Source organism: Peromyscus maniculatus, chromosome X (genome assembly GCF_049852395.1).
Source record: "Peromyscus maniculatus bairdii isolate BWxNUB_F1_BW_parent chromosome X, HU_Pman_BW_mat_3.1, whole genome shotgun sequence".
NCBI classification, from domain to species: Eukaryota; Metazoa; Chordata; class Mammalia; order Rodentia; family Cricetidae; genus Peromyscus; species Peromyscus maniculatus.
In genome coordinates this window covers 84,628,493-84,651,396 of record NC_134875.1, presented here as the reverse complement: position 1 = coordinate 84,651,396, position 22,904 = coordinate 84,628,493, and the positions used below count along the sequence as shown (strand labels likewise).

The 22,904-nt window shown below is 42.2% G+C and overlaps 1 protein-coding gene and 1 non-coding gene across 3 annotated transcripts in view; both read right to left on the bottom strand.

Moving 5' to 3' along the window:
- Window positions 1-446: 446 nt before the first annotated feature.
- Snx12 (sorting nexin 12) overlaps window positions 447-22,904 on the bottom strand; it is an 81,216-nt gene continuing 58,758 nt past the window's right edge. The window contains exons 5-6 of one of the 2 annotated variants that reach the window (XM_015999649.3): window positions 2,254-2,296; window positions 447-794 (exon numbers count right to left, since the gene is read on the bottom strand). In XM_015999649.3, coding sequence (XP_015855135.3) covers window positions 2,273-2,296 — 24 coding nt within the window. In that variant the 3' untranslated portion in view covers window positions 447-794; window positions 2,254-2,272. The remainder of the gene's footprint in view (window positions 795-2,253; window positions 2,297-22,904) is intronic. The other variant, XM_006981141.4, reaches the window with a different exon arrangement.
- LOC121825924 (small nucleolar RNA SNORA72) lies at window positions 2,492-2,623 on the bottom strand. The gene has a single exon (XR_006068287.1). It is a non-coding gene; the product is annotated as a small nucleolar RNA SNORA72 (small nucleolar RNA).

The window sequence follows — 22,904 nt, the reverse complement described above, 5'->3', positions numbered from 1 at the left end:
TATCTGTAGCGATTGGTACACACTTATATTCAAATTTCATGGAACATCCTGGGTTGTTTTTTCTTTTTGGTTAGTTGTTTTTCTCAATCTGGCAACTTGCCTTCCAGGGTACTGTAACCATGTCTGAGGGCGAGATGCCTGGGTTCACACCGGCCCGATGACGACGACATTTCCTTTGTTAAAGGAGAATGGAATTCCACAAATATGACTGTCATCTCCTTAAGACAGAAGACCTATGACAAGGAAGCAGAGATATGGGGACAGAGCCAGTCAGACTCAGGGCCTAGGGTAAAGTTTAGTAGCAGAAGGGACCTGGATTTTACCAGAAAATGAAAGCATACTGAGTGACTTCAGCTCCAGACCTCATAAAGTGCTGTCTCCACACAGGACAACTGAGGAGGAGCTAGGGGAGACAAAGGGTTAGGGGCACCAGAGAAAGGGCAAAATATACTTTAAAGTTTATTCATTTGTTTCAGGAAGGGTCTTGATATGAACCCAAACTGGCTTCGAAGTCATTGTGTAGTGCAGGCTAGCCTTAAACTGGAGAGCCTCCTGTTTCTACCTCTCAAGTGCTGGCAGTACAAGTGTCCATGACCACACCTGATTGGAAAACAGAACTTTTTTTAAAACATTTTATTTTATGTGCACTGATGTTTTGCCATGGGTGTCAGGTCCCCTGGAACTGGAATTACAGACAGTTGTGAGCTGCCATGTGGTTGCTGGGAATTGAACCCAGGTCCTCTGGAACAGCAATCAGAGCTCGGAGCCATCTCTGCAGCCCCTGGAAAACAGAACTTTTTAATAGAGTAAGAAGACTATACAGGACACAGGAAAAAAGCTGACTTAAAATTGGCCAAGGTCAATTGGAGCTCACATCCGGCTGACCATCACTGACTCTGGGTGAAAACTAGAGAAGAGACACTCCCTTCGAGGGCAGAGAGGCTCCTGGGCAGTCCTATTAGTGTCTAAGGCGGTAGTTCCCAATCAGGGGAGATTTTAACCCCTGGCAATGTCTGGAGACATTTTGGGTTGTCAAAGCGTGGAGTGGGCATCTTAGAGACATCCTGAGATACTGTTCAACATCACCCCACAGCCCCCAGATGGCCCCTCTACAGAGAATTATCCAGTTGCAAATGCCAAGTTCCAACTACTCAAAGCACGTTAACACAGACAAAGAGCCGCCCGCCGCCGCCGCCGCCGCCGCCGCTTCCGCCGCCGCAGCCGCCTTCACACTGCCTGCCTCATCTCCCTCATCTCCCAGCCCAAGACCAGGCTGTCCTCTCCCGTGAGAATCATCTATGTATGCACATTCCTGTAAATCAGAAGGCTGATAACGAGCTCTCTCTGTCTCAGGGTTCTAATCTACAAAATGTGGGTAAAAATACTTAACCCATAGGGTTGTTGCACAGATTAAATGAGTAATTTAACAGTTGAAATCCCGACATCTATTGAGCACCTACACTGTGTGCCAGGTACTCAGAGCCCACACATAGTCTTCGCTAGCGCGGACTTTGGCGAGTTTTATAGCACACAGCAGATTTTCAAACAGAAGCTAATCTCGTCACCCATACTCTTCCTCTCCCTTGTTAGACAGAGACCTAATCCTCTTGTTTCCTTCCCAGAGAGTAGACGGAACAGTAGAATTATACCTTATTTAGAAGAGCTACCTGAATCTGTGCTGTTTGTTAAGGTCTCTCATTATTAGTTCCACACACAGCACCAAACTACCACGCCATATGGATTTACTCCACTTGACAGTTTCATATATATATATCTATATCGAGTGGTCATTACACACACGTCATTTTCACTCTCAGGACTCTCACTCTCCTCCCTCCCAGGCTGAACCCCTTCTTCTTCCCAACAAGTCTCCCAGACATTGCTCTGATTTAAAAAAAAAAAAAAATTAATTTAAAAATTAGGTCTAGGCCAGAGAGCTGGCTCAGCAGTCAAGGGCACTGGCTGCTCTTGCAGAGGCCCAGAGTGTGGTTCCCCCTCCTCCTCTCGTGCCTGGTGGGGGAGGGGACTCAGTCACCAACACATTGTTCTTAATCATCAAAAGAAGCTGGGGTCTGGGAGGGCGGCTCAGTGACAGAGAGCCTGGCTCCGGCTTGTTTTATTTCGTTGGTGTAAACAGTGTACCCTCCAGAGCTCTCTTATCGAAGCACACGCTCCCTCTTTCTCCTTTCTTTCTTTTTTAACAAGCCCTGGGAAGTTTTATCAAAGGCAAATTAACATTTTTGCATGGTTTACCTTTTAGCAATCTGTTCTGTCATGCTTCTAATATCACAATCACCTAGAAAAAGAAAAACAGTCATTTTACAATTCACTCACCTGCAACTGGCATTCAAATTTCCTACAGTGGCTACACATTCTTTACTCAAGACAACTGATTCTATGCAAATCATTGCAGCAGCTGCATTGCCAATAGCTTAGAATGTTAGCCATCATATGATCGCAGGGGAGATGATCAGACAATCAATCAGACCTGGTTTATCACCCGAATTTATAATACCACACCTAGGGAAACAACTAGGTCTGGGGATTCACCCATGACCTTAGCACAGTCAGTGTTCAGCCTGTCCTGATTTCCAGCAGATCAGAAGAGCGAGGATGTTTGCAGTCAGTATTTCAGATGAGTTCAAACCTTTCCACCCTTGACGATTCTGCTCACTGTGACTGTGTGCAGTGTCTGCCTCCTCTTTAACGGCCCTCACCGCTTCAGCAGCCATGATTGCCTTCTTTTCTGGGCAAGCCAGGTTTGCCATGCCGATCATTTTCATTCACAGTCCTTACCATAAACTCAGTATGTTCGTAACTCAATTCCAAACAAGGTCATTTACAGAACAAGAAAGTCAAGCTGCCAAAAGTGAGGAAATCTGTTCTACTAAAGAAATGCAAATAAAACAATAATGTGGTGTTTCTCATAAACTTAATGAAAATGATAATATCCAGTATTGGTGAAAATTCGTGGAGACAGGCACTTTTACACTGTTGATAGAAATATGAGCCTCTGTAACCTTTTAGAAAAATAATCTGGTAATGCCCATTAAAGTTTAAAATGCATACATATATGCCTTACATACTTGCACATACTTACAATATACTTGGACCTTAAGCACACATGTACAAATATGTCTGTGGTAACAGGAAACTGAAGGTAAATAATACTATGCTATGAATTGAGAGATGTGATTGGCTCAGCCTGCGTCACTGAGGAAATGCCCAAATTAATAACACATTATCCTTGACCCTACAGTTTGTTTCAAGTTTTGCCAGTAGTGATACTGCTGCAACCAATATCCCTCCTCTTGGCGATTTTCTTTCTATAGCATGTTTGTTAAATGCTATCTTCACCTATAAGGCAGTACACAATTATGAGAAAGCCAGCTGTGAGACTGCAGATGTGGCTCAGCTGACAGAGTGCTTGTCTAGCTTACAGGAAGCCCCAGAGTTGATCTCTAGCATTGTATAAACTGGTGATGGTGGTGCATAGCCCAACACTCAGGAGGTAAAAGCAGTAGGATCAGGAGTTCAAAGCCATCACTGACTTCAGAGTGAGTTTGAGGCCAGCCTGGCTTACACAAGACCTTGTCTCCAAAACAGAAACAAGAAAGAGAGGTTGGAGACATGGGTCAGTTGCTAAGAGTGCTTGCTACACAGTGGTGAGGACTGGTATTTGGATACCAGCACCCATTTAACAAGGCAGGCATTAGGTGCATGCTTGTAATCCCCACTCTGAGGCAGCCAGAGACAGGAACACCACTGGGGCTTGCTGGATTCCAGCCCTAGGACAAAATGTGAGCCTTAGGTTCAAGGAGAGACCCCACCTCAAAGAAATATGCAGAGTGACAAAACAGAGCATCAGTGTCCTCTTCTGGCCTCCATGGGCATACATTGGCTGAATGTCTGCAGACAAACACATATATACACTCACATAGACACATTTACATAGACATAAAATAAGTGAGTGAAAGACTCTTTTTAAAGTCAATATCAGGGGCTGCAGGCAGGTATCTGTGAGTTTCAGGCTAGCTAGGGCTACATAGGGATACTCTATCTCTGAATAATAAATAAATATATAAATAAATATCTTCTTAAATTAAGGTTTTATTACAGAGAAGCACATGTCAAGCCACATCACAATGAATCTTCATGAAACAAAACAAAGACAAAGTCTTGAAGTGACTCAGAGAGAAATACTGCATCACTTACAGAGCTCCCCAGTCTGAATGAGAGGACATCTCTCATCTGAAGCTGTGTAGGACAGAATGAAGTGGAACATTTTTCAAGTGCAGGAGCAAACGAACTGTCAGAAAACAGCAGAATACACGATGAACTTAGAACCGTGCCCAAATGTAGGAAAATGTACCCTCAAAAAAAAATGATAAGGGTAGGTGAAAAGGGTTAAGAGCAGGCTAAAAGGGCTCCCATGGCCAAACGGGAACAATGGGTGCTAAATTATAACCCAAAGTATAAAAACATACCCATGAGTCCATGCTGATATAAATCAATCACTGTTGTACTGAACGGACAAAAGGACAGACAGACCGATACATTCATACACACATGCATGCATGGGGGGAAAGAAGAGAGCAATATTCCATTCTAATAGTATCTATAGACAATCAAGTCTGACAAAACTCCCTGGGCCGGCTTAGAAAGCTCAACACTGACAGTAGTAGGGCGTTTCGAAAGTAGGTATCCTTGACACGACATGGCGAAAATTTGTCTACCTCCGTAGTCTTCCCCAAGTCCATAACTCAGTCTAATGGTGACAAATGCATCAGACAAATTCCATTATTTTACAAAACAACTGACAAGTAGTCACTGAAAACATCAAGGTTTGAAAAATAAATGTGTGCGAAACCGTCACAATCCAGAGGCGCCAAGGAAACACGGTGACTAAATGTCGTGCATTGTTCTGGATAGTATGTCAGAACAGATAAAAAAGAACAGATAAAAACTAAGGGACCCTAAGGGCTACGGAGATGACTCTATGGAGAGAAGCACTCGTAAGACACGTATGAGGACAGGAGTTCAAGTCCCCTCTGTAAAAGGCCAGTCTGTACATGCCTGTAACCCCAGTGCTGTACGTGCTGAAAACAGGCCTGCTAGGGCTGGGTGGCCTCCGGCCTAGCTCTAAGTTCTGGGAGAGACCCTGTCTAAGGGGACAACGTGGAGAATGAACATGACATCGGACAACCACTTCTAGTCTATGGAGAAAGTTGTCCTCTGGCCTCGACTTCTGTCCTGTGGCTTGCATGCACCCTCAGACCACCACACTGCCCCCCTATAACACAATAATTCATTTTAAATTAAAATTTAAAAAACACCATAAATAGGTTAGATGTAGTGATGCAAGCCTAGAATCCAGCACTTGGGAGGCAGATGCAGAAAGATCTCAAGTTTGACGCCAGCATGGGTTACGTAGTAAGACCCTGTATCCAAAAAAAAAAATCCTAAAAATCCACAGGAAAATAAGGAAATAGAAAGAGAGAAACAGAAGAAACGGAAACAGGAAATGAATACTAAAATGCCAGACTCTAGGCCTAACACACTGACAATTACCATTGTGAGTTTGTGTTCTCCCAAAATGGATGCTGAAGTCTTAACCTCAGAACCTTTCAAAGGGACCCCTTCTGGAAATAGCGTCTCTGCAGATGTAGTCAAGTTACAGTGAGGCCATTACGGGGCTGGAGAAATGGCTCTACGATTAAGGGCACTTGCTGCTTTTGTAGAGGACACGGGTTCAGTTCCCAGCACTCACATGGTGGTTCACAACCATCTCTAACTCCAGAAAAGGGATCCTATGCCCTCTTCTGATCTCCACTGACACCAGATCCACTTGAGGTGTACACACACACACATGCAGGCAAAACACACACACACACACACACACACACACACACTTAGAAACTAAAATAAATGTTTAATGGAGCCGTTAGGGTGAGTCCTAATCTAACAAAGCTGATTTCTTCACAGGAAGGTGGAAGTCTGAAGAAGCCGTAGAGACAGGCGAGTGCCATGTGAAGGCAGATGCAGAGGAGAGATGGTTCTGTGGGGACAGGACAGAGGCTGCAATTCAGCTGCTGTAGGTCGGGGAACACCTGGGGCTAATCCACCAGAAGTGAGACCATGCAAAGAAAGGTCCTGCTCCGGAGGCTCTGGGCCCAGCCCGGCCGAGCCCACAGCTCAGGCTCCAGAACTGTGACAGGATAAATAACACTTTATGGCTCTTGTCACAGCAACCTTAGGGCACTGCGGTTACCTAAAATGCAAATGGCCTGATTAAAATACAGATATCGATAGGCTAAATTAAAAAAAATCACAAGCCAAATATGCCACTTGCTGGAAAGTCACTTTAAATGTAGTAGAGCCAGTTTGAAGAAAGAGAGGCAAAAGGCTGTCTCCTACAGAAAAGTGAGTCAACTTGGTATGGAATGACCTAGAGAATATCCACTGCAAATGATCAGCTGGGGATTTTACACGTCTGTATAAAAGAAATAACCTCATTTTTATATGAAAATAGCCATTATTGGGTCTGGAGGGATGGCTCAGCAATTAAGAGCACTTGGCTGCTCTTGCGTTCAGTTCTCAGCACCCAGGCAGCTGACCACTAATTGTTTATACCTCCAGCAGGGGAATCCTGCCTCAGGCCTCCGTGGCCACCTACACGTACGTGCACATACCCACATACAGGCACACACAAGCACATAACTAAAAATAAAGTAAATCTTGAGAGAGAGAGAGAGAGAGAGAGAATACCTATTATCAAAATCACCTATTTTTTTTTCCCGAGACAGGGTTTCTCTGTGTAGTTTTGGTGCCTTTCCTGGAACTCGCTCTGTAGACCAGGCTGGCCTCAAACTCACAGAGATCCGCCTGCCTCTGCCTCCTGAGTGCTGGGATTAAAGGTGTGCGCCACCACTGCCTGGCTTTTCAAAATCACATGCTTTTTACATATGCATATACACACTCATAAAGACTATGTCAAAGGCCATATCTATTGGTTCCCTCAATGTTACAAGTGGACGGTAGAAGGATGCAAAAGGGGACACATCATGACGAAGGTGTCAATTACGATTATTATTACTTTGTAACCAGGAGCACACTAGCCATTTGTTTTTTTGAGACAAGAACTTATGTAAATTGGGCTGCCTGGAGCTTGCATCAATCCTCTTCCCCCTGCCTCCTGAGTGCTGTACTGCACGCATGTGCCACCATGATGGGCAGATTTGAATACTGTTACGGTTTCCAGTGGCTTGTATCAGGACAAATAAGCATAATATAAGGCCAAGGAGAAACACAGAAGTAGAGAATGTGTTTCTCAAGCTGCTGCTTTGCTGAACTTTCTGTTTGGTTGTTTGGCTGGTTCATTGGTTGTTGTTCTTTGGGTTGAGACAGGGTTTCTCTGTGTAGCCCTGGCTGTCCTGGAACTCACTCTGTAGACCAGGCTGGCCTCGAACTCACAGAGATCCGCCTGCCTCTGCCTCCCGAGTGCTGGGATTAAAGGCGTACGCCACCACACCAGTCTGCTTTGCTGAACTTTTGATAAAATTCTTTCTGTCCTTATAAAGACATTTTAAATTGTTAGTGAGGAGTTCAAAGTCACTGGGACTGTAGGACTCCTTGTTGGAGCCGCTTAAGGAAGTCTAATCCAGCTGTGTTAGGCACCTGGTTATTTGCATATTTTCCCAGTTCCTGTCTCTTTTTTATATTGTAAAGATAACTGTGAGAGATCTTTTACACACAATCTGTCTTTTACATGTCTCACTCTATATATACAAGGAAGGGAAGAGACATTAACTTGGTCATCTTGTATCTTTGGATTGTTTTAATTGTTACAGTGAGAATATCCTGGGTTTTTTAATCAGAAATAAAATTGAAATTAACAAAAGCAAACGAACAGAAAAGCCTGCCTTTCCTCCCGCACGTACTTTTGCTCTTTCCCCTGTGTTAGTAATAGTGTCGTCATTAGTGTCAAGAGAGACTGTGACTCCAGGTCACTCCTGTGATCTTCCACCCTTCCTTATTAGTCACCAAATCCAGATTCTAGTTATAAATATCCCTACTTCCTCTAATTAACCGTAAGTCCTAGACTAAATCTCTTTTAAAATCCCTTCCCTTCTTCACCGCCCTTGCCAATAAGGCTTTTTTCGTTTAGAAGTTTGTCATCTCTGGGTATTTCAATAGCCTTTGATGTAATCTCCTCCGTTACTCCTCTGCCTAATCTCTTTCAATAATGCACTCAGCAATGGCTTTCTAAAAACATGTCCGTGTATACAAAGTATAGCAATACATATACTATTATTATTTTATTTGAATAGTTTCTCTTTAATGTTATAAATAAAACATATCACAAGTTCATGACTCCAAAGATAAGACATGAAGGCAAAATACAGTAAGTGAAGTTTGGAAAGCATTGCTTTACAGTGTAGGATAAGAACTGGTAGTCCCAGCCTACCTTCTCACTGCCACCTTCAGGAACATTCCTGAACATTGTCTTTAGTTAGAGAAGGCTTTTAGACTGCTCCCACATCCCATATTCCTTCTTCCTTCTCTTATGTTTGTCCTCATGTTCTTCACTCCAATTCCTGCCTACTAAACATCTCCTTATGCTTTACTGTTCAGCTCAAAACCGAGCCTGATGACACAGACCTGTAATCCTAGTTACCCAGGAAGCAGAGGCAGGAGGATCACAAGTTCAAGACCTACCTGGGGAACTTAATGACATTTGTCTTAATTTTTTTTTTCTTTTTTGGTTTTTCGAGACAAAGTTTTTCTGTGTAGTTTTGGAGCCTGTTCTGGAACTCACTCGGTAGACCAGGCTGGCCTCGAACTCACAGAGATCCACTTGGTTCTGCTTCCTGAGTGCTGGGATTGAAGACGTGCGCCACCACCGCCCGGCAAAACTCTTTTTATTTTTTTTTTAACTTTTTTTTTAAAGGCTAAGGATATAGTTTGGTGGTAGGGCGCTTACCGAGTATGCATGAGACCCCAGGTTCTCTTCCCAGTACTGACTGCCCTCTCCTACCAAAACCTTTAGCCCATGTATTTTTCCCTGAGGGTTTTTCTTCAGACACTCTCCCGCTCACACACTGTTTCCCCATAGCACTTCTGTTCTAAGACTTACGCTTCATAACATGGTCATCGTTTGTTTACATGTGTCCCCGCCCCACAAAATTATAAATTCTTCCTGGACAAGGGTTGTATCTTACTCAACATTTATCCTGAAGTTCTGCAGCATACCTGGGATAAATTATTACCACCATGCAGGGTAAAATGACATTTCAGTCAATGACAGCTGCAGGCATGATGGCTATGCTGTACATCCCACCTACGTAGTAGGCCCTGTGATGCATGTTTGTGGAAATATACAATGTTGACGCAGTGACGAAGCACCTCATGAAGTGTTTCTCAGACTGCACTCCTATTCACTGTCACATGAGTATACTCTCAACTTTTTTTTTTTCGAGACAGTTTCTCTGTGTAGCTTTGGAGCCTTTCCTGGATCTTGCTCTGTAGACCAGGCTGGCCTCAAACTCACAGAGATCTGCCTGCCTCTGCCTCCCAAGTGCTGGGATTAAAAGTGTGCACCACCACCGCCCAGCAGAAAATTTTAAGTTGAATGAAAAGATCAAAGTCTGGAATCTAGAGCCAAAGATAGGTCATTCCCCAAAGGCAACCTGTGTTGCATGTTATTACATGTTCCCTTCTTGTAGGTGTTACCCTTGCTCACCTGGAAAAGAGTATAACACCCTGCATGAAGGTTTCAAGTAAAGAAACAGCAGACTGCAAAGGTCTGGTTTATCTCCTTTAGCACAATGTCTCTTTTTTTATTCTGTTTTGAGACAGGGTCTCGTGTAGCCTACGCTGGTCTTGAACTCAGGGCTGAGGGTAGCCCTGAACACCTGATGCTAGGAAGTAGACAGCTTTACCATAACTGCAGAGCTCCGCTGTTCTAAAGGTCAATCACAAGTGGGTCAAACAAAATCTACCTTACAGCTCAGGGGCCAGCGAGATGGTTCCATGAACAAAGGGTAATGCGATAAATCCATGGGAGTCTGAAACTCTTCACTACAAAAGGGGATTGATTGCTGTACAAGCCTGGCAGCCTCAGCTTCACCCCCAGAACCCACATAAAACGGGATGGTGAAAAACAACTGCACACGGTTGGCCTCTGACCTCCACAAGTGCACTTGGCCTGTGTACTCCCCACAACAACAACAATAATAAATAAAAACTGTGTGAAGTTCAGTGTCTAAGCGTGTAGCTCAGTTGGCAGAGTACTTGCCTGACCTGCACAAAGCCCTGAGTTCGGTCACCAGATCCACATAAAGTGGATGCCGTGGTACAACACCTGTATGCCCAGCTACTGGAGATAGAGACAGGAAAGTCAGAAATTCAAGGTCATCTTTGGCCACACAGGGAGCTACATGGGACCCTGTCTCAAAAAAGGCAAAGTTCAGTAGGGATTAACTGCAGGTCAGTATGAAGTTTCTTTTAGGGATTATGAAAATTTTGGAAAGTGATGATACCTATGCATATACTAAAATACATTAAATTACATATGTGAAGTATATGAACTATATGGTATACAGATTGTATCTCAACAAGGCAGTTATTTAAAAAAAAATGGGGGGGAGGGAATCAAGCTGGGCAGTGAGATAGGAGGATCTCTGTGAATTCGAGGCCAGCCTGGTCTACAGTGTGAGCTCCAGGACAGTCAGGGCTACACAGAGAAACCCTGTCTCAAAAAAACCCTACAAATCACTTTAAAATGTTTAATTATGTATGTGAGTAAATACGTGCACCTGAGTGCCAGTGCCTGAGTGAGGCAACAGATCCACTAGAACTGGAGTTACCGGCTGTTAGTTATAGGATGCTTAATGTGAGTGCTGGGAGCCAAACTCAGGTCCTCTGCAAGAGCTCTTAATCCATGAGCCATCCCTCCAGCTTCATAAAAAGATTTTTTTTAAAGCAATGTAGCCCCAGTGAGATGGCTCAGCAGATAAAGGTACTTGCCACCAACCTGATGGCCTAAATTCTGTCCCTGGAACTCACATGGTGGAAATATAGAACCAACTCCTGCAAATTGTCTCCTGACCTCTACACATGTGTGCCCCCCAAAATAAATAAGTGAAATTTTTAATTAAAAAAATAAAATAAAGATGAATTACATAATAACAAAGAGGGGGTAAGTAATTTTAAAAGTAGAGCCTGTCCTGCTTGCTCAAGCCTGGAATCCTAGCTACTCAGGAGACTGAGGCTGGAGGACCACAAGTTCAAGGCTTGCCTGCCTGGATTACCTGAGTAAATTTAAGACCAGGCTGAGTAATGGAAAAGGACCCCGTCTTAAAGTCAACACTAAACTATTTGAGGATATAGGTCAGTGCTAGAATACTTGCTTAGCATGCACAAGACCCTAGATCCAATGCCCAGTAACACACAAAACATTAGCATATAGGACTTGAGGGATGGCTTGACGACTAAATGCTCTTGCCATCAAGGCTGAAGAGCAGAATTTGGTCCCTGGAACCAACATGGTACAAGGAGAGAAGTGACTCCCATAAGTTGTGGGACAAATTGTCCTCTGACCTCCACATGCATGCTCTTGCACACACACATACACACACACACACACACACACACAATAGATAAATAAATGTAACAAACATCTTATAATATTAGCATATAATTATTATATAAAATAATGAACCTCATTATTACATTATCATATATGCATATAATGCAATTTGATCATATTCACTCTGAGGACAACTCAAGACTCACATGTGAGAGAAAGCATGTGGTATTTGTTTTTCTGAATTTGGCTTATTTTATTTAACATGATGATCCACCCAATTTCCTAAAAGTAACAACTTTTTTCTTTGTAAAAAATGATAATAATAATTATTTGGAGAGATGACCAAGAGCATTCGCTACTCTTGCAGGTTCCCAACACCCACTTGGCTACTCTGTAACTATCTGTACTCCAGTTCCAGAACACCCAATGCCCTCTTCTGGACTATGTGGTTCACAGACATACCTACAGGCAACACAATCACACACATAAAATAAAAAGTACAACTACTGTAAAGGGTTTATTTTATGTATGTAGGTACTTTGCCTGCATGTATGTCTGTGTACCATGTAACACAGTCCCCACAGAGATCAGAAGAAAGTGTTGGAGTTATAGATGGTTGTGAGCTACCATGTTGGTGCCAGGAATCAAACTCATGGCCTCTGCAAGAGCAGCCAGTGTTCTTAATCACTGAGCCATTTCTCTAGCTCCATTAAAAACATGTTTAAATTAATTTAGTGTGTGTGTGTGTGTGCGTGTGAGTGTATGTGCCCGTGTTCACAAGTGTACATATGTGTGCATATGCATGTAGAAACCAAAGGTCATCTTCAGCTATCATTCCTCAGGAGCTAGTCACCGTATTTTCTGAGACAGGGCCTCTCACTGGAACCCGAGGCTTGCTGATTAGGTTAGGCTGGCTGGCCAGTGAGCCTCAAGCACCCCCTGTCTCTTCCTTTCCAGCATGGAGATTACAAGCCTGAGCTACCATGCCCAACTTTTTTTTACATGGGTGCTGTGGATGGAACTTGGGGTCTCATGTTTGTGTGGCAAGCACCTTACCAACTAGGCGATCTTCCCAGCCCCCTGTTCTTCTTCATAGCTGAATAAATTAAAACTCCATTGTGTATGGGTACCACATTTTTATCCATTCATTTGTTAATGTGTACCAAGGCTGATTTCATATATTGATTACTGTGAATAAGGCTACAATAAGCACAAGTGTGAAAATAATTCTCTTGTGCATTGACCTGGATTCCTTTTGGGTGTATTCTCAGTGATGGTGGACAGTGAGTGGGCGATGCGGCAGGTAGTCCTTTCTGGAAGCTTGTGAAGAACCTCCATTTTCCTTTTCATGGAGCCATGTTAGACTAATTAGTAGTCCTATCCACCGTGTATATAGTCCACTTTCTCTGCATCCTCCTCAGCACTTGTTTCTTGTTTTCTTGATGATAGCCAGTCTCACTGGGGTGACATAAAATCTCAATGAAGTTCTGTTGTACATTTCTCTGATAGCTAAATATGCTAAACACTTTCCCCTGCGGTTTCTGGCTGGCTTTACTTTTTCATTTGTTGATGGGACAGCTTGGTTGGATTTTGAGTGTTTACATTTTTAGAGTTCATCACAGACTGGAGATTTTTACTCTGTCAGATGTGTAGCTAGCACAGATCTCCTCCTATTCTGCTGCCTGTCTTTTCACCGCTAACTGTTTCCTTTGTTGTACAGAAGCCTTCGAATTTCATGCAATCTCACTTCAGCAGTTCTTGCTAATATTTCCTGAGCTATCAGACTCCTGTTCAGAAAGTCATTGTCTATGCCTATCTCTTCAGAGTTTCCCATATGTTTTCTTCCAGAAGTTTCAAATCCTTAGATATAGTTAGGAATGTCAATTTTGAGTTATTATTGTATGTGTGGTTTGCTTGCATGCATGTCTTTGCACTATGTGCATGCTTGGTGCTCATGGAAGCCAGAAGGCATGAGATCCCCTACTTGGAGTTACAGATGGTGGTGCTGAGACTTGAACTCAGGTCCTGTGAAAGAGCGGCTAATGCTCTTAACCACTGAACCATCTCTCCAGACTCAGAAATTTCCATTTTAAAAGTATCATTTGGGAAAAAAATCAACTGGAAAATGTGATGATGTGTTATACATACTGTTTATATTTAACTCCATTTGCTATCCCTAAACTGGTATGAATATTGGAAGTAGGGATAAACATCAATCTTTCTGTTGTTTTCAGTGGTGTGCCCCTTATGAGTATAGATTGATATGTCCTAAAATAAGAACTTAATAAAGAAAGGAAATCCCTTTTGTCTATGCATACAAATTTTCAAGCCGCACATTAAAGTATTCAATTTACTTTGAATTGAGTTTTGTACAGGTTGAAAAATGGGGATCCGGCTTCAATTTTCTATATCAAGTCAATTTTTACAGGCAGTATTTTTTCTCCAGAGAAGATATAAAAACATTCAAGAAATGCATGAAAAGATACTTAACACACCTAGCCATTAAGAAAATGCAAATTCGAGGCACAATTACAGACTTCTCATGTCGATCGATTAGGGTTTCTATGACCAGACACATGCTAAGTGAAAATGCAGAGAAATGGGACTCTAGAAGTTGTTGGTGGGGTATAATAAAGTGGTACAACTGCCTGGGGGAAAGACTTTGGCAGTTCCTCAACAAGTTACACCAAGAATTACCACTAAGACCTGGCAATTCCCTGGGCAGTGGTGGTGCATGTTTTTAATCCCAGCACCCGGGAGGCAGAGGCAGGCGGATCTCTGTGAGTGCAAGGCCAGCCTGGTTCACAAAGGGAGTTCCAGGAAAGGCACAAAGCTACACAGAGAAACCCTGTCTCAAAAAACAAAACAAACAAACAAAAAAGACCTGGCAATTCCATTTTATGTGTATACACAAAAGACTTAAAAGCAGGTATTCAAATAAAACTTTAAGCAAATATGCTCAGAAACAATATTCACAATAGCTAAAAGGTGGAGACAACTCAAATGCTGATCAGTGGATAAATGGCATGTTATTCAAAATGGGCTGATTGATAGACACTATAACACAGATGAACTTTGAAAGCACCATGTTGACAGAAAGAAGCAAAACAAAAGACCACATACTGCATGATTCTATTTATACGAAATATCCAGAATAGGTAAATCCACAGAAACAGAAAACAGATTAGTGGTTGCTAAGGTCCAAGGGCAGGGTGAAATGAGGAATGATACAAAGTTTCCATTTGGAATGATAAAAAATGTTCCAGAACTAAACAGAGATAATGGTTCTACAGCACTGAATATATTTTTATGCTACTGGATTTTACCCTTAAATCAGTTAAAATGGTAAATTTTATACTATGTTTATTTTATCACAATAAAAAAGAAAATTCTGACCTGCAAAAACATTATAATAAAGCATTAGAAATAATCAAATGTAAATGAAATTTCGGCTTAATTATGGCACAGTGTGGAAAATAACTCCATGTAGGATCTAATTAGTTAGACATGGTAATACATTCAGAATCACTGTAAGGGGTGGGGTAGTGACAGGGGTGGGAAGGAGAGAAGAATGCATTATGTACATGGATGAAATTGTCAGAGAAGAACATGAGTCAAATATAAACTGTAAAAATCACTTCTACAGAGCTGGGCAGTGGTGGCACACGCCTTTCGTCCTAGCACTAGGAAGGCAGAGGCACAGAGGCAAGCAGATCTCTAAATTCGAGGCCAGCCTGGTCTACAGAGTGAGTTCCAGGATTGCCAGGGCTATGCACAGAAAACCTGTCTCAAAACAAAACAAAACAAAACAAAAACCAAACAAACAATAAAATCACTTCTACAGATAGTTAATTTCAGCTCTTAGTCAACAGTTGTTATTAAAATGTCAGTAAGCAATTCTTTTTCCAAGTTCTTAGCTTCCTGCCATACTCATTAGGACACCACGCAAAGCTCCATGCTGTTCATTAATCAGTTCCCAGCAAAAAGTATTAGACATTCATATCGAGTAGCAAGAAGAAAAAAGTGAAATCCTTGAAACAGATAGCTATGGCTATGCTTTCAACCCTAGATGGACGGACAATAAAAGTGTGAGACTTCTTGATGATTCCCATGGTAAATGATATTAGTAGTGAGAAATGTACTGTTAGGATCACCAAACAAATGCTGTAAATGTTTGAGTTGGGAAACAGATATCAGCCTTTCTTTCTCCCCCTCCCCCTCCCTCCTCCCCACATCCCTCCCTCTCTTCCTTCCTTCCTTTTTTTTCCTTTTCTTTTGTGCCAGGGTCATCTGAAGCCCAACCCACCCGTCTTTGCCTCCCAATTGCTGGGATTACAGGCATGCCCACTAAACCTGGATTCTTTTCTGTTATGTTCCTTAAAATTTGTATAATAAATGTGATAACTATTACAACAGGACAAATCTAAACAGTCAAAGTTATCAAAAATGGTTGTTTTTAATAGTACATAGCATAGCTGCATTTTCCACTAGTCATGGAAGTCAACATCTTTTAGGATGCAAGGAAAGACTTCGTAGTGCACCAGAAGTATTCTCTATTCGTTTGTATCTCCTTTCCTTTTGCCTGCTTCCTGGTTCCATTCCACTCTGGACAATCTAAGCCAATTTACTCACAGTGATCCCTGGAAGAATCTATCAGGAATAGTCTTCCTGAAGTTTGATTCCATCCATCATCCTCTTTCTCTGTGATCCTCCACACCTTTCCCCTACTACAGACATACTTAACCTCTTCCCATTTAAAACTTAAAGTGTGAATTCCACACTATTTCACTTCAAATACTCCTCTTTTCCATCCTTTTCTTCATAGTCAGATCTCTGGAGGGACTGTCAGTATTCACTACCCTTTCCCTAATTTGTCCTTTTCCCTTTTCCAGTGAGTCACTGCACTGCATGCACTGCAGTCTGGCTCCTGCTGTAACATTATCAAACTAAAACATAAGCCAGAAGTGGTGGCACACACACACACACACACACACACACACACACACACACACCTGTAAGCTTAGCACTTGGTAGGCTGGGGCTGGAGGATCATTTTAAGTTCTAGGTCAAGCTGGGCTATAATAGTGAGTTCTAGTCTGGCCTGGACTACATTGTGAGACCCTGTCTAAAAATTCAAAGAGAGAAAGAGACAGAGACACAGAAGAAAAGAGAGAAAGAAGGAAGGAAGGAGGGAGGGAGGGAGGGAGGGAGGGAGGGAGGGAGGGAGGGAGGGAGGGAGGGAGGGAAGGAAGGAAGGAAGGAAGGAAGGAAGGAAGGAAGGAAGGAAGGAAGGAAGGAAGGAAGGAAGGAAGGAAGGAAGGAAGGAAGGAAGGAAGGGAAGGCAGACAGACGAAGACTTCCTAGGGCTGAATTCACTGGCCCACACCTATAGAGTCTAGGGCAGCGGGTTGATCTTGTTTCCCAAAAGTTCTTACTGTCTCCTCATTCTCCTCTTTTCTCTCCCAGTCAGAATGTCTTTGCTCGACTCTTATTCATTGGGATTCACCAGGATTATGCCCTAGTCTCTCTTATCTTCTCCAACCAAGTTCAACTGTCATCTAACAGTGATGGATTGCAAACTGTTTAATAACAGCCCCAAACTCTTGCTTCACTTCCAGACATTTCCAAATAACTGTTAAGCATCTTGACGTACAGGCTACAAAGGTAGATTAAGCTCCACCATTTCCAAAATCAGCTTCATCTTCTCTCTCCACAAACCATCAGATTCTTAATTACATTCTTTTTTTCAAGCTAGGTTTTGGTTTTGCTCAACTACCCTGTCTTCAGAACCCTGCACATGCAACAAGTCAGCATATCGTCCTAATTCTTGTAACCCATGTCATCCCATCAAGCCTGCCCTTCCCCCTGGTTGAAGCTCTTTGCTTGGACAACACCTGCTCTCTAGCAGTCCCACCGATCTTTTCCCATTCAACTTCCACAACTCTTTTCAAAATCATCTTTGATTTACTTACTACAAAAGCAAATCCACCCTTTTGAATCTTTGGTGCCCACCAGAAAACAGATGCCTTGGGTTAGCATATTGGGATTCAGCCATGTCTGTGAGCTTCAATCATCATGACTATCAGTCCCTGAATACCGACTTTCTCACAGGTCCACAAACACACCACACTCTCTCCCATATGCCTCCCTCCCTGTCTTCACATACTGCATTCCCTCCTCCTTATTTTTCACTCATCCTTTAATATGTGCCTTCTTGACAAACAACCTAGCTATCATCAAGCACTTTTTCTAAGCAAGCTGTCCTCATTAACTTCTTTAATCTTCAACCAATACTGTGAGGTGACTACCGTCATGGTGGCCATTTTACAAATGGAACCAGATAGTTAGGGGGTTAAAAGGTTCCAACTAGTAAGTGGAAGGATTTTGGAATACGTCTTGAAAACTTGAACCTTTAACCAGGGTGCTGCAAGCACAGTGCACTATCTCCAGTTGACTGCTATTTTCTACACTCCCATAGACTCTGTTCACTTTCCTGTAATGAGTTACCACACTGGGATATACTATTTCCCTCCACACTTTTTTTTTTATGCTAGGGATCAAAATCAAGGCCTTGTATGCGCTAAGCAAATACTCTGCCACTGAGTTCCATTTGCAGCTGAGAATGTACTGTTTCTGCTCGTATGATATCAGCCCCCACTATACTGTAAGTAAGACATGGTCATACAAACAAAGTCTTTTAATGTTTGTATCCTAATGCTTTTACTACATTATAGTACATACAGTACATTCAATAAATGTTCGTCGTATAAATGAATTCTAAAACATTTCTCTGCCAGTATGTTTGCTTTCTGCCTTGCTTTTTCCTCTGCTAGCTGTTATCCTTTCAATATTCATTCAACTATAAGCACTGAGTGCTAACAAACTGAATTCCTATGAAGGGATCATCAGAAGAATGGATCAGGGTCTTTCTTTTAGAACCTTGCTTCTTGGATTAACCTTCAGCAACCTATCTCACTGACATCTCTTCTTCAACCCATTTATGTTCACAAGCCTTTGCCCATCTTTCAAAAAATAGTGTTCTTTCAATCATGCCCTTTTTTCTAGGTAGTGCCTGCTTTTTCTACTGACCTTTCCTTTTGCCAAACTTCTTCAAAGGTTAATCTGTATTTCCATACCTCCCGGTCGCTTTAAAAATTGGAAATAGCTTATGAACAAAAAGGATAGCAAAGAATATAATAAAAATCGTGTGTATACAGCTCAGTTGGCCAATACTATCAGTTTACCAAATTTCATTCCTGTGTTTTAAAGATTTATTCTTATTTCATGTATATGGGTACTTTGCCTGGACTATATATGGTGTGTCTGTGCACCGTGTGTGCATGATGCCCACCCAAAGGGGCCAGAAGAGGCCTCCAAATCCCATGCAGCTGAAGTTACCAACAGTTGTGAGCTGCCTTGTGGGTGCTGGGAATTGAACCTGGGTCCTCTGGAAGAGCAGCCAGTGCTCTTAACCACTGAGCTCTTTCTTCAGCCCCTTGCTCCTATTTTTATTTAAATTAAAACACAATTGAGGCTGCAGATATACTTCACTGGTAAAGTGCTTGCCTAGCATGTGCAAGGCTCTAGGTTCAATTCCCAGCACCACAAAACCACAACTGCCTTGTGTGTACATATCCTTTCTGGTCTCCTCCCTCCCTCCCCAGAGATTGCCACTCTCGGGCTTTGCTATTTTTTATTTAAGTGCATGTTCTGTATTTATACTTCACCTGTAGTACATATGTCTAAAACAATACATAGTTATGGAAGATGTGGAAGGTCCCAATGAATTACGAGTCTTTGAATCCACACTTTTCGGTAGTCTAGTTCCTTGACAGCTCTGGAGTTGGTCATGTGATTTGCTCTGGAGTTGGTCATGTGATTTGCTTTGGCCAATGAGATGTCTGCAAATGTGATGCACACTTAGGCTTGGAAAGCACTTGTGCATTCGGGCTTGCCCTTTTAAAACATTGCCATCATGTGAACAGGTTCAAACTTTCTGGAGAGGCACCATGGCTGACAGCCTGTCAACTGCCGGATGTACAAATGAGATTATATTAAATCATTCAGCCTCCATCAAGCCTCCATCAGACTGAAATGGCATGAAGAAGCCTAGGCAAGACAGAAATGCCCAAATGGGTCTATTTAAATTATCTGCAGAATTTTGAGCAAACAAATGTTTTATGCGGCTAAATCTGGAGGTGGTTCAGCTTTATCCTGTAGAATCGTATTAAATATATCATGTTATGATTTATTTGTTGGGTTTTTTTTTGAGACAAGGTCTTACTGTATAGCCTCAGCTAGCCTGGAGCTCCCTATGTAGACCAAGCTGATATCAAACAGAGATCAGCCTGCTGGGTTTAAAGGAAGGTGTGTGACCAAACATTTCATGATTATATATACAACTATAGTTCACTTGAAACTAACTTCCTCCATTTGGACACATCACAATTTGTCCACCTTCTAATGTACATTAGTGCTTCTAGTTTCTTCCTGGTGTATAGCAGGAATCTTAAAAGGTCTTATTAATAAAAACAAACCTGGAGCCAGGTATTGGGGTGAACACTGAAAGATCAGAGAAGCAGAACAAGCCACAGCCACCTCACCTCGCCAATTCCTGAGCTGATCCTGTTTCCTCAGACTGGAAGCCTCTGAGTCCTCATCCAAATGGATCTCAGCTTAACTTCTGCTAAAAGCCTAAAAGCTTAACCAGATCCAAATGGATCTCAGTTTAACTTAACCAGGCTCTAGTTCCTGGTCCTCACACCTTAAATACCTTTCTGCTTTCTGCTATCACTTCCTGGGATTAAAGGCTCACATCCTGGGATTAAAGGCGTGAGTCACCATGTCTGGCTGTTTCCAGTGTGGCTTTGAACTCACAGAGATCCAGATGGATCTCTGCCTCTGGAATGCTAGGATTAAAGGCGTGTGCGCCACCATTTTCTGGCCTCTATATCTAGTGGCTGTTCTGTTCTCTGACCCCAAATAAGTTTATTGGGTGCACAATATTTTGGGGAACACAGTATCACCACACTGGTGCAAGCAGTATTGTCATGGATACTTTTCTGTGGATTCTTTGGCACTAGGAATGGACTAGTTGGTTGAGAGGTGAAGACAGAGTCAACTTCTTCTCCGAGTAGGTGTCAAATTGCTTTCCTAATTAGTTGTGCAGGTCCCCCAAAGTCCTTATCAGTAATTTTGAAAACCAAAACTTTTCTGAAAAATCTAAACTATTTTTCATAAGTTTGACCTTTTTACTTTGTTTATAATGTTGAACATAGTCCAGGGCTAGAGATGCAGGTAAGTGATAGAGCAGGCAGAAGGTCTTGAGCATGCGCCATCACAGGAAAAACCCTTGCCACAGTCAAAGCTATCAGTCACTTTTCCTGGCTGATTTTCATCTTCCTCTCCAACCCACTAAAAGTGGGCTCTAAGTCACACCATTCTAATAAAACTTCTCCATAAAGTCCACAACTTCTTATTGTTCATTTTTCTTATGATTTTTACCAATAACTATTGAAAAGCCAAGTCTCTTGGGCATTTCCCAGCACAGCAGACTGACTGGCTGGCCTCTATGGCAGCCATCCTATTCACTCTACCTATCTGAGGCCTCCGGTCTCCCTTAGTTTCTTGTCTTTTCAGTGTATGCATTGGGTATGGTGTGGGGAAGAGAAGGCATGTGCCTTGGCAACACAAGTGGAGCTTAGAGAACGACTTTGTGGAGTTTCTCTTTCCACATATACATGGGTTCTCAGAATCAACCTCAGCTCACCAAGCTTCAAGACCAAGTGCCTTTATCTGAGGGGCTATCCCCTGACCCTATGGTTTTCTATTCCTCGCCTTCAAGTTGGTCATCTTTAGTTCAGTAGTATCTAATCTGCTAATCCCACCAAGTATATCACTTTCCTCAGGCATGGTATTCACTATCTCTAGAAGTTGGCTTTTGATTGATTGGTGGGTTTTGATATTTTGAGACAGAGTTTCTTATAGCCCACAGTGGCCTTGAACTCATTTATGTAGCCAAGGCTAGCCCTGAACTACTCATCTTTCTGCTTCTAGAGGTGTGTACCATCATGCCCTTTTTAGAAGTTTGATTTATATTTTATAGCCTCCATGTCTCTCCTCCATATGATCTCATGATCACGTCTCCCTGTACTTTATTAACATATGGAGCACACTCATAATTAGTTCAATGTTATGGTCAGCTGATTCCATCATGAATTTTCTTCCTGGGTAATTTATTAATTCACTTTGCTTATAATTATGGAAAACATTCCCTTGCTTTGCATACCTAATAATTTGTTCCTGGATGTCAAACAGTGAATTTTATGGCTTTGGGAGCTGATTTTTCCTCACTATTCCTTTAAATATATTTGAGGTTGGTTCTGAGATGCAGTTAGGTTCCTTAGAAACAGTTTCTTTTGAGACTTGTTTTTAAGTTTTGTTAAGCAAGCCCAGAACAACCTTTGGCCTAGAGCGAACGTGTCCCTACTCTTGAGACGACACCCTTCTAAGTACTGAAACTAATGCCCTGCGCATTGCACTCTTGGATCTGCTCTGTTCTGGTTCATTCCCTGCCCTCAGGTCATTACTTCATGTGTTGAGGCACTCCCTGCTGAATACTGCAGCTCTCAGGAAGGCATATTTGATTTCCCTCCTTTATTTTATGCCCTTTGAATTCTAGCCATCAAACTTACCTGAATGAATTCTGAAATCTGTCTCCCAAATCACGAATGGTAGGTGTTAGCCAGGCTCCCCTTTCCTGAATTATGGTTTCATGTATTTTGTCCAGGTTTAGAGTTAAAGTCAAAGAGTAGTTCAGTCCTTCTTATTCCATCCTAGCTACAAGCATCAGTTCTTACCCTTCTGAAAAGATGATTATATTGACTGTGGAAAAACAAAGAATTGGAGAGGCAAAGGCAGAACCAGGAAGGGTAAGCTACAGTAATCATCCAGGGAAGAAAGGATTAGCTTGAACTAGAGTGGTGACAGTGGAGATGGAAAGAAATGGATTTTAGATACATTTTGTGTGCATCTTGAGAGTACCAACTGTGCCCATTATTTACCACATAATATATGGCCTCTGTCCATAAGGAATTGGCAATTTAGTCAATTGTAACTAAGATCTGATTGTGTTACCCTCAAGTCTTTTTTCAGCTTTTCATTGCTTAAAAAATAAAGTTAAGCCACATTAATATATCATTCAAGATTCTCCATGTACTTTAAAAATATTTTATGTTGTGTTTTTCTTTAGGTATGTATATATGCATGTGTTTGTGTGTGCACATATATGTGAGATGCATGTGTGTATGTGTAT